At 46.2% G+C, this 12,237-nt stretch overlaps 1 protein-coding gene across 1 annotated transcript in view; it reads right to left on the reverse strand.

Moving 5' to 3' along the window:
• The window catches only part of LOC140191375 (uncharacterized), a 31,803-nt gene extending 20,094 nt beyond the window's left edge, over nucleotides 1-11,709 (reverse strand). Inside the window, exons 1-2 of the mRNA XM_072248736.1 lie at nucleotides 11,618-11,709; nucleotides 305-486 (exon numbers count right to left, since the gene is read on the reverse strand). Coding sequence (XP_072104837.1) covers nucleotides 305-479 — 175 coding nt within the window. The 5' untranslated portion in view covers nucleotides 480-486; nucleotides 11,618-11,709. The remainder of the gene's footprint in view (nucleotides 1-304; nucleotides 487-11,617) is intronic.
• Nucleotides 11,710-12,237: the final 528 nt, after the last annotated feature.

The raw sequence follows: 12,237 nt of genomic DNA on the forward strand, positions 1-12,237 counted from the left end.
AGCTCTATTTGCTTTGCTACGTGTCGTTCTTCTTTAATAAACTGAGGTTTTCTACTTCAGTTTCCAAAGCAAAGCGATACCAATAGCATTCAGGAAAATTTAATGTTCATTCTGGTCACATCAGACTGCACTACCCTTCTCTCAAAGGGTGCCCCAACAGGTCACCCCGTTATCTAGTTGTCAACTAAACTGCTTTCCATTTCTCCTTTTGTCTTAAGCTCAAATTAACCTTGTTCACTTCATCATTGTTTGCCTGACATCCTCATGCCTTGTTTTTCCTGGAATTTCTTGCTTTGCATCTTACCTTCTGCCTCTTCAAAGATTATAAGTGCAGATGACAGCAACTCAGTTGGGAACACCACATCGATGATTTCACCTCCTCCATTCTTAGCCCTCAAGAAATGAATCATGAGTTTGTCTTCAAGGCTCCGCTTTGAAATACCCGTGGGGAGATCAGACACCTCTATGGTTCTGTCCATTTTTAAACTGCAACAGAGAAGTTTGTTTAAGCTCAAAAAGCTAACACTGAACGCTGCATTTCCTGTATTAACAGTGGTTGCACTTTAAGGGTAATTGATTGAAAATCACGTAGGACTGCTCATGAGATTTGAAAGATGCTACTTAAATGCAAGATTTTTCCTTCCTTTCTTCATTCACCTTACATTCTGAGTTTCATGCAGCTGAAACTAAGCCTGGAGGTGGGTTTGACATATGTAGAAGTACTGTATGATCACATTAAAATTAATGTTGCCAGTAGGGAAAGATTACAGGCCAACACACACAAAATGCTGGAGGAACTCAGCAGCTCAAGGAAGTGGCTGGGTGCATGAAAGTGTGAAAATTGGAGCCTTTATCAGGAATCTCCTAGGGTCAGGAGAAGTAGGGCAGTGTCAGGAAGTTGGTTGGGTTGAAGGATTGTCCTTGTTGCCATGGTAAGGCATTGTGCTCTTGCCATTGGTGTGGGTCAAGAGTGAGATTAGTCTATCTTCAAGTTGGGGTGGAGGGGTAGTTCTTTAGCGATCAATGTATAAGGGTTAATCCAGACACATCACAATCCAACATTGTGTGATCATTGATGGGTGCTTCTTGGAGTCTTAAGTTCCCTTTTAATGGGGAATGATATCATCTTGGTGCTGCTGATATGAAGACTACGTCAGGAATGCAAGGGTAACCAAGGTCAAAAAATGACCCATTGAACTAATATCTTCAACATACACACAAGAGATTCTGCAGGTGCTGGGAACCGTGAGCAACACACACAAAATGACTGCGCCTAATCAGTGAGGGGGAGCAAGAGAAGAAGCAGTTAGGTCCACGGCTAAAGTTTAAAAAAGCCAGTGCTTCACGGCAGTTTTTTGGAGTTGGACTGTGCTCGATTAGTGAATGGGATTCATTAGAAAGGTCAAATAAAAATAAGGCAGGAGCAAGCGGAGCAGCCATTGTGTGAGTGGTCCAGTGTTAAAAGTGGGAAGGCTTTGGCTCATCAGGCTTGGCAAGGTAAGTATCTGGTAAGTTTTCTTCTTCCTCTTTATTTTTCATTCCTTATCAGTTAGGGCAGAGTTAGTACAGTGAGAATGGCTCCAGGGGTCGTGTTTTGTTCTGTGTGTGAGATGTAGGAATTCTGGGAGAACTCCAGCCTCACGGATAACCACATCTGCACCAGGTGCACTGAGCTGCAGCTCCTCAGAGAATGTACTAAGGAACTGGAGCTGCAGCTCGATGACCTTTGGCTCATATGGGAAACTGAGGTGATAGATAAGAGCTACAGGGAGGTAGACACTCTAAGGTTGCAGAAGGCAGGTAACTAAGTCTGTCCGGAGAAGGAAGGGAAATGCACACCCTGTGCAGAGCACACCTGTGGTTGTTTCCTTCAATAATAAGAATACCACTTTGGATACTGTTGATGGGGACAACCTACCGGGGGGAGCCACTGTAACCAGATCTCCAGCACTGTGGCTCAGAAGAGAGGTGAAGGGGACTGCAGTAGTGATAGGAGATTCCATAGTTAAATGAATACAGATAAGATCTGTGGACATGCTAGAGACACCCGGATGGTATGTTGCCTCCCAGGTGCCAGTGTCAAGGATGTCTTGGATCGGGACCACGGCATTCGAAAGGTGGATAGTGAACAGTCAAAAGTCTTGGTACATATTAACACCAACAATACAGGTAGGAAAGGTGAGGAGGTCCTGAAGAGAGATTTTTATGGAGCTGGGTAGAAAGCTGGAAAACAGGACCTCCAGGGTAGTTAGTAATCTCTGGATTGCTACCTGTGTCACGCACCACTGAGGATAAGAATAGGATGATGTAGCAGGTGAATGCATGGCTGAGGAACTGGTGCAGGGGGCAGGGGTTCAGATTTCTGGGATCTCTTCCGGGGCAAGTACGACCGGTACAAAAGGGACGGGTTACACCTGAACCCGAGGGGGACCAATATCCTTGCGGACAGATTTGCTAGAGCTGTTCAGGAGGGTTTAAACTAACTTGACAGGGAGATGGGAACCAGAGTGATAATGCTGAGGATGAGGTAGTTGGTTTACAAACAGGAGCAGTGTGCAGTGAGACTGCTAGCAAGGAGAGGCTGATGATAGGCTGATGATAGTGCAAAAATTACAGTCAAAAGGATGAGTTGCAATGTAAAAGGAGGACAAAATCGAAAAGGGTGAATACAGGACTGAAGGTGTTATATTTGAATGTGCGCAGTACACAGAATAAGGTGGATGAACTTGTAGCACAGTTCGAGGTTGGCATGTACAACGTTGTGAGCATCACTGAATCATGGCTTAAAGAAGATTACAGCTGGGAGCTTAACGTCCAAGGGTACACACTGAATCAAAAGAACAGGCAGGTAGGCTGTGAGGGTGGTGTGGCTCTACTGATAAAAAATGAAATCAGATAATTAGAAAGAGGTGACATCGGATCTGAATGTGTAGAATCATCATGGGGAGAGCTAAGAAACTGCAAGGATAAAAAGACCCTGATGGGAGTTATACACAGACCTCCAAACAGTGGTAAAAATATAGTCTACAAATTATAATGGAAGGTAAAAAATGCATGTCATGGGGGAATTTCAGTATGCAGGTAGATTGGGAAAATCAGGTTGGTGCTGGATCCCAAGAGGGGGAATTTGTAGAATGCGTATGAGATGGCTTTTTAGAGCAGCTCGTAGTTGAGCCCACTAGAGGTTCAGCTATTCTGGATGGGGTATTGTGTAAAGAACCAAAATTGATTAGAGACCTTAAAGTAAAGGAACCCTTAGGGGACCAGTGATCATCTATAGACTACTAAAACTCTCATGCTCTGTCTGTTTGTGACCTCCAATTAGCGCAAACGGTGCATTAGAGCGGCACTTATTTTGGCTAGATCGAATTAAAATGCGCTAACTTACAGAATGCAGGCAAAGTTCAGGGTTATATATTCGTATAAAATTGCTTATTCACCAAAGATCAACAGGCTGCCTTTCACCCGAGACCTGATCGGCCATCATGACAATCGGGACGCCACAGACCGACGCATGCACACAGCCAACCTCAGCAGCACCTCACGATACGCACAGAGCCGCTTCCACCTCACACGGAGACCGCGACGCCACAGACCGACGCATGCGCACCGCCAGCGTCAGCAGCCCCTCACGATGCGCACAGAGCCGCTTCCACCTCACACGGAGACCGCGACGCCACAGCCCGACGCCTGCGCACGGCCAACCTCAGCAGCGCCTCACGATTCCCACAGAGCGGCTTCCACCTTACATGGAGACGGCGACGCCACAGACCGACGCCTGCGCACGGCCAACCTCAGCAGCGCCTCACGATTCCCACAGAGCGGCTTCCACCTTACATGGAGACGGCGACGCCACAGACCGACGCATGCACACAGCCAACCTCAGCAGCACCTCACGATGCCCAGAGCCGCTTCCACCTTACATGGAGACCGCGACGCCACAGCCCAACGCCTGCGCACGGCCAGCCTCAGCAGCGCCTCACGATGCGCACAGAGCCGCTTCCACCTTACATGGAGACCGCGACGCCACAGCCCGACGCCTGCGCACGGCCAACCTCAGCAGCGCCTCACGATTCCCACAGAGCGGCTTCCACCTTACATGGAGACGGCGACGCCACAGACCGACGCCTGCGCACGGCCAACCTCAGCAGCGCCTCACGATTCCCACAGAGCGGCTTCCACCTTACATGGAGACGGCGACGCCACAGACCGACGCATGCACACAGCCAACCTCAGCAGCACCTCACGATGCGCACAGAGCTGCTTCCACCTCACATGAGACCGCGACGCCACAGCCCAACGCCTGCGCACGGCCAGCCTCAGCAGCGCCTCACGATGCGCACAGAGCCGCTTCCACCTTACATGGAGACCGCGACGCCACAGCCCGACGCCTGCGCACGGCCAACCTCAGCAGCGCCTCATGATTCCCACAGAGCCGCTTCCACCTTACATGGAGACGGCGACGCCACAGACCGACGCATGCACACAGCCAACCTCAGCAGCGCCTCACGATGCGCACAGAGCCGCTTCCACCTCACATGAGACCGCGACGCCACAGCCCGACGCATGCGCACGGCCAACCTCAGCAGCGCCTCATGATTCCCACAGAGCCGCTTCCACCTTACATGGAGACGGCGACGCCACAGACCGACGCATGCACACAGCCAACCTCAGCAGCACCTCACGATGCGCACAGAGCCGCTTCCACCTCACAAGAGACCGCGACGCCACAGCCCAACTCCTGCGCACAGCCAGCCTCAGCAGCGCCTCACGATTCCCACAGAGCCGCTTCCACCTTACATGGAGACCGCGACGCCACAGACCGACGCATGCGCACGGCTAGCCTCAGCAGCGCCTCACGATGCGCACAAGCCGCTTCCACCTTACATGGAGACCGCGATGCCACAGCCCGACGCATGCGCACAGCCAACCTCAGCAGCACCTCACGATGCGCACAAGCCGCTTCCACCTTACATGGAGACCGCGACGCCACAGCCCGACGCCTGCGCACGGCCAACCTCAGCAGCGCCTCAAGATTCCCACAGAGCCGCTTCCACCTTACATGGAGACGGCGACACCACAGACCGACGCATGCGCACAGCCAACCTCAGCAGCACCTCACGATGCCCAGAGCCGCTTCCACCTTACATGGAGACCGCGACGCCACAGACCGACGCATGCGCACAGCCAGCCTCAGCAGCTTGGAGGCTTTGGTGTTACTGCTTCCTATCTTCCATCAAGCATTAGGGTAAAAATATATGGATAACCTAATTATGCCGCGTGGAAAGAGAAGGCGGACATTACGGTGAAGAGATGATGCCAAACGTCGTCGGGAAGCGGCAAGGAGGGGGAGAGAATAACAATCGGATGAGGCCAGGGCTGCACGACTCCAGGATCAAAGAGTCAGGACAAAAAAGATGAGAGAAGACGAGACAGAGGAGGAGAGGCATGCACGTCTCCAGAATGACAAAAACAGGCAGAGAAGGAGGCGAGAGGAAGAGGGAGAGGAGAAAAGGAAAGATCAACTGGAGAATATGCGGCACAGAGTAATTATTGCGAGAGTTGCTGAAGACGACAATGGCCAATTTTGACAACAATATTGGCCATTGTTGTTCTCGACAGAGAAAGAGCAAGGCAAAATGCACGACTCCCATGCCGTCACATTTCTGCTGATGTTGGTTCGATGACCAGAGTTTGCCCTGTCGTGCCTTCCTACTCACTGGAGAAACCGCACAATTCTGCTGTATGAAGGGACAGGTCAGGATAGGCAATTTGCAGCCTCTACCTAATGAACTCCTCAATTTGTACAGCAATGATGAACCTATTGCAAACGAGTTCAGGAAGAACATCAGACAATACAATTGCCTCTTCCAAATGACATCCTTTGGTGCCAAAGAAGTCATTCCAACTGGGAATCGATGGAATCTTTCTGTGATATTCAAGGCCAAATCCATCATTACATCGAACATTTAATTCCAGACCTGACTCAGCAAGCCCGATTCCTTCAAATTTACTTCATGGATACTTAATGTTCATTCTGGTCACATATTTGAATTGCTATGCGTCTTTCTTCTTTAATAAGTTGAGTTTTTCTTCTTTAATTTACAAATCAAAGAGATAGCAATAGCATTCAGGAAAATTTAATGTTCATTCTGGCCACATCAGACTGCACTACCCTTGTCTCAAAGGGTGCCCCAATGGGTCACCCCGTTGTCTAGTAATATGATAGAATTCACCCTACAATTTGAGAAGGAGAAGCTAAAGTCAGACATATAAATTTTACAGCATAGTAAAAGAAATTAAAGAGGCATGAAAGAGGAGCCGGCCAAAATTGATTGGAGGGAACACTAGCAGGGATGATGGCAAACCGCAATGACTGGAATTTCTGGGAGCAATTCGAAAGGCGCAGGATATATATATATACACACACATCCCAAAGAAGAAATATTCTTCTTTGGAAGAATGACGCAATCATGGCTGACAAGGGAAGTCAAACTCAACATAAAAGCCAAAGAGAGAGCATATAATAGAGTAAAGATTAGTGGGAAGTTAGAGGATTGGAAAGCTTTTAAAAACCAACAGAAGGAAACTAAAAAAATAAAAAAGGAAAAGATGGAACACAAAGGTAAGCTAGCCAATAATATTAAAGAGGGTACCAAAAGTTTCTGCAGATATATAAAGTGTAAAAGTGAGGCAAGAGTGGATAATGGACCTCTGGAAAACGATGCTGGAGAGGTAGTAATGGGGGAAAAGGAAATCGTGGACAAACTGAATAAGCATTTTACATCAGTCTTCACTGTGGAAGACACTAGTAGTATGCTGGAAGTTCAAGAGTGGCAGGCGTGTGTTGGATTGCCATTACTAGTGAGAAGGTGTTTGGGGAATGAAAGGTCTGAAGGTTGATAAGTCACCTGGATCAGATGGTCTACACCCCAAGGTTCTGAAAGAGGTGGCTGAAGAGACTGTGGAGGCATTAGTAATGATCTTTCAAGAATCACTAGATTCTGGAATGGTTCTGGAAGACTGGAAAACTGCAAATGTCATTCCACTCTTCCAAGAAGGGAGAGCGGCAGAAGAAAGGAAATTATAGGCCAGTTAATCTGACCTCAGTGGTTGGGGAGATGTTGGAGTCGATTATTAAGGATGTGGTTTCGAGATACTTGGAGTCACGATAAAATAGGCCGTACTAAGCATGGTTTCTTTAAGGAAAAATCTTGCCTGACAAATCTGTTAGAATTCTTTAAAGGAATAAGAAGCAGGATGACAAAGGAGAATCGGTGAGTGTTGTGTAACATAGAAACATAGAAAATAGGTGCAGGAGTAGGCCATTCGGCCCTTCGAGCCTGCACCACCATTTATTATGATCATGGCTGATCATCCAACTCAGAACCCCGCCCCAGCCTTCCCTCCATACCCCCTGACCCCCGTAGCCACAAGGGCCATATCTAACTCCCTCTTAAATATAGTCAATGAACTGGCCTCAACTGTTTCCTGTGGCAGAGAATTCCACAGATTCACCACTCTCTGTGTGAAGAAGTTTTTCCTAATCTCGGTCCTAAAAGGCTTCCCCTCTATCCTCAAGCTGTGGCCCCTCGTTCTGGACTTCCCCAACATCGGGAACAATCTTCCTGCATCTAGCCTGTCCAATCCCTTTAGGATTTTATACGTTTCAATCAGATCCCCCCTCAATCTTCTAAATTCCAACGAGTACAAGCCCAGTTCATCCAGTCTTTCTTCATATGAAAGTCCTGCCATCCCAGGAATCAATCTGGTGAACCTTCTTTGTACTCTCTCTATGGCAAGGATGTCTTTCCTCAGATTAGGGGATCAAAACTGCACACAATACTCCAGGTGTGGTCTCACCAAGGCCTTGTACAACTTCAGTAGTACCTCCCTGCTCCTGTACTCAAATCCTCTCGCTATAAATGCCAGCTTACCATTCGCCTTTTTCACCGCCTGCTGTACCTGCATGCCCACTTTCAATGACTGGTGTATAATGACACCCAGGTCTCGTTGCACCTCCCCTTTTCCTAATCAGCCACCATTCAGATAATAATCTGTTTTCCTATTTTTGCCACCAAAGTGGATAACTTCACATTTATCCACATTAAATTGCATCTGCCATGAATTTGCCCACTCACCCAACCTATCCAAGTCACCCTGCATCCTCTTAGCATCCTCCTCACAGCTAACACTGCCACCCAGCTTCGTGTCATCCGCAAACTTGGAGATGCTGCATTTAATTCCCTCATCCAAGTCATTAATATATATTGTAAACAACTGGGGTCCCAGCACTGAGCCTTGCGGTACCCCACTAGTCACCGCCTGCCATTCTGAAAAGGTCCCGTTTATTCCCACTCTTTGCTTCCTGTCTGCTAACCAACTCTCCACCCACACCAATACCTGACCCCCAATACCGTGTGCTTTAAGTTTGCACACTAATCTCCTGTGTGGGACCTTGTCAAAAGCCTTCTGAAAATCCAAATATACCACATCCACTGGTTCTCCCCTATCCACTCTACTAGTTACATCCTCAAAAAATTCTATGAGATTCGTCAGACATGATATTCCTTTCACAAATCCATGCTGGCTTTGTCCGGTCATTTCACCGCTTTCCAAATGTGCTGTTATCACATCTTTGATAACTGACTCCAGCAGTTTCCTCACCACCGACGTTAGGCTAACCGGTCTATAATTCCCCGGTTTCTCTCTCCCTCCTTTTTTAAAAAGTGGAGTTACATTAGCCACCCTCCAATCCTCAGGAACTAGTCCAGAATCTAACGAGTTTTGAAAAATTATCACTAATGCATCCACTATTTCTTGGGCTACTTCCTTAAGCACCCTGGGATGCAGACCATCTGGCCCTGGGGATTTATCTGCCTTCAATCCCTTCAATTTACCTAACACCACTTCCCTACTAACAAGTATTTCGCTCAGTTCCTCCATCTCACTGGACCCTCTGTCCCCTACTATTTCTGGAAGATTATTTATGTCCTCCTTAGTGAAGACAGAACCAAAGTAATTATTCAATTGGTCTGCCATGTCCTTGCTCCCCATAATCAATTCACCTGTTTCTGTCTGCAGGGGACCTACATTTGTCTTTACCAGTCTTTTCCTTTTTACATATCTATAAAAGCTTTTACAGTCTGTTTTTATGTTTCCTGCCAGTTTTCTCTCATAATCTTTTTTCCCCTTCCTAATTAAGCCCTTTGTCCTCCTCTGCTGAACTCTGAATTTTTCCCAGTCCTCAGGTGAGCCACTTTCTCTGGCTAATTTGTATGCTTCTTCTTTGGAATTGATACTATCCCTAATTTCTCTTGTCAGCCACGGGTGCACTACCTTCCTTGATTTATTCTTTTGCCAAACTGGGATGAACAATTGTTGTAGTTCATCCATGCAACCTTTAAATGCTTGCCATTGCATATCCACTTGGATTTTCAGAAAGCCTTTGACAAGGTACCACACATGAGGCTGCTTAACAAGTTAAGAGCCCATGGTGTTACAGGAAAAATTCTAGCACTGGCTGATTGGCGGTAGGCAAAGAGTGGGAATAAAGGGAGCCTTTTCTGGCTGCCTGCCAGTGACTAGTGATGTTCCACAAGCGTTGGGATTGCTTCTTTTTATGTTATATGTCAATAATTTAGATGAGGAAGTTGATGGCTTTATGGCCAAGTTTGCGAATGATACGATGATAGGTGGAGGGGCATAGTAGTTTTAAGGAAACAGAAAGGCTACAGAAGGACTTAGATTAGGAGAATGGGCAAAGAAGTTGCAGATGGAATACTGTGTTGGAAAGTATATGGTCTTGCACTTTGGTAGAAGGAATAAAAGTGTAGACTATTTTCTAAATGGGGACAGGATTCAAAAATCTGAGCTACAAAGGGATTTGGAAGTCCTCATGCGGAATTCCCTAAAGGTTCATTTGCAGGTTGAGTCAGTGATGAGGAAGGTAAATGCGGTGTTAATTCGAGAGGAATGTAATGCTGAGGCTTTATAAAGCACTGGTGAGGCCTCACTTTGAGTACCGGAGAAGGTTCAAAGGAGGTTCATGAAAATGATTCTGGGACTGAAAGGCCTTATCATATGAGGAGCATTTGATGGCTCTAAGCCTGTACTCACTGAAATTCGGAAGAATGAGGGGGCATCTCACTGAAACCTATCAAATGTTGAAAGGCCTCAGTAGAGTGAATGTGGAGAGGATGTTTCCTATGGTGGGGTAGTCTATAACCAGAGGACACTGACTCAGAATAGCGGAGCGTCCATTTAGAATAGAAATGAAGTGGAATTTCTTTAGAGAGAGGGTGGTGAATCTATGGAATTCATTGCCACAGGTGGCTGTGGAGGCCAAATCATTGGGTATATTTAAGGTAGGGGGTTGATAGATTCTTGATTAGTCAGGGCATGAAGGGATATGGGGAGAAGGCAGGAGATCACAGCTAAGAAGGAAATGAATCAACCATGATGAAATGGCAGAGCAGACTAATTCTGCTCCTGTAGCTTCTGGTCTTACGGTCTAACATGCTGGAGGAACTCAGCAAGTCAGGAGGCATCTATGGAGAGGAATAAACAGTCAATGTTTTGTGCCGAGACCCTTCATTAGGACTCTCTGAAACATTGATTGTTTATTCCTTTCTGTAGATGCTGCCTGACCTGCTGAGTTACTCCAACATTTTGTGTGTTACTCTGCATTTCTACCATCTGCAGAATCTCTTGTTATTATGTTAAAGATTACAGGCTTCATCAGTCAATTTACAGGATTGCACATAAGAATCACGACAAGCTTGGTATCAGATGCCTGTAAAAACTAAAAGAATTCACATTAATCAGCATACAACAAATTCTTTTCTATACAGTATAATTATTCTGTGATGCCTGTAATTTATTATAAATGCAACAGTTACTACAGTGACCCGAGCACAAAAGGTGTTTAACTTGTGCTGGTATTTTTCACGTGGTCAGTTTTACTGACATTAGCAGAACTTTTTCCAATTTTTCTTTGTGCCTAGAACCTCACTGACTTGATCAGTTGAATGCCCCTCAAGAAAATATGATGAAAAATAACAAATTTTTGGCTGGTCTGCTGGAGGATAACAGAGCCCTTTTTGACTGTATTGGGTAAATGTTTGATTTTCTAACAGACATGCATGAATCAGGTTGATTGGCATCACATCCTTATGGTCACAGTTACTGTATCTGAGCTTACACATTGCCTTTCTCAAAGACCTCTGTGCAACTTAACATACTCGAAAAACAGGCAGACAGTGAAGAAATTGGAAATAGAGCAATCTGACAACTCTAACATGCTGCAATGTGATAATGATCCAGGTTTTCCATTGGAATTCAAACCATATTTTTCAAGGATCAGCTTTACTTGTAAAGCTGATGAGGAGAATTCAATCACTTACAAAAGCCTTTGGTGCTTTGCAGAAGCGACTTTGGTCTCGTCATGACGTTAAAATGGCAACCAAGGTCAAAGTGTATAACACAGCTATTTTACCATCTCTGCTTTATTCAACTGAAACGATGACATTGTATGGGAAGCACATCAAGAAATTGACCAAGACACAACACAGGCATTTACGCCAAATATTACATATCAAGTGGCAAGAGAGGGTACCAGATGTGGAGGTGCTCAAACGTGCTGGGACAGTCAGCGTAGAAACACTCATTACAGCTTCTCAGCTGCGTTGGACTGGTCACGTCACAAGAATGAGCGATGATCGTTTACCCAAAGCTGTTTTCTCTGGCGAGCTACATGAAGGAACGAGGAAGCACGGTGGTCAGAAGCTGTGCTACAAAGATGTGCTCAGGCACCATATGAAGAACACTGACATGAATGTCAATACCTGGGAGAAAGAGGCTGTAGACAGAAGAAATTGGCACTGCATTGTCAAGAAGTCAATCCCAGCTACCGAGGAGAAAAGGCAGAAGAAATATGAAGCAGGTCATGAATGCAGACATTCGGTGCTAGACCAGTCAAATCACAAATGCAACCAACGTGGGAGGCAGTGCCGATCCAATGCTGGTCTTGTGGCCCATAAATGTGCCTGCAGAGACTAAACTCTCAGCACAGTCGACATCGAAATCGATAGACAGCCGAAGAAAAGAAGACATTTATATGTATTAGGGGTTTGTTCTGTTGTGTTGGTCAGGGCTTGATGTGCAACTGGAAACAACAACTTTCAACAATTATAAAGAATTATATACAAATAAAATTATTGGTAAATAAGAAATAAA

Source organism: Mobula birostris, chromosome X, assembly GCF_030028105.1.
Source record: "Mobula birostris isolate sMobBir1 chromosome X, sMobBir1.hap1, whole genome shotgun sequence".
In the NCBI taxonomy this organism is placed as follows: domain Eukaryota; kingdom Metazoa; phylum Chordata; class Chondrichthyes; order Myliobatiformes; family Myliobatidae; genus Mobula; species Mobula birostris.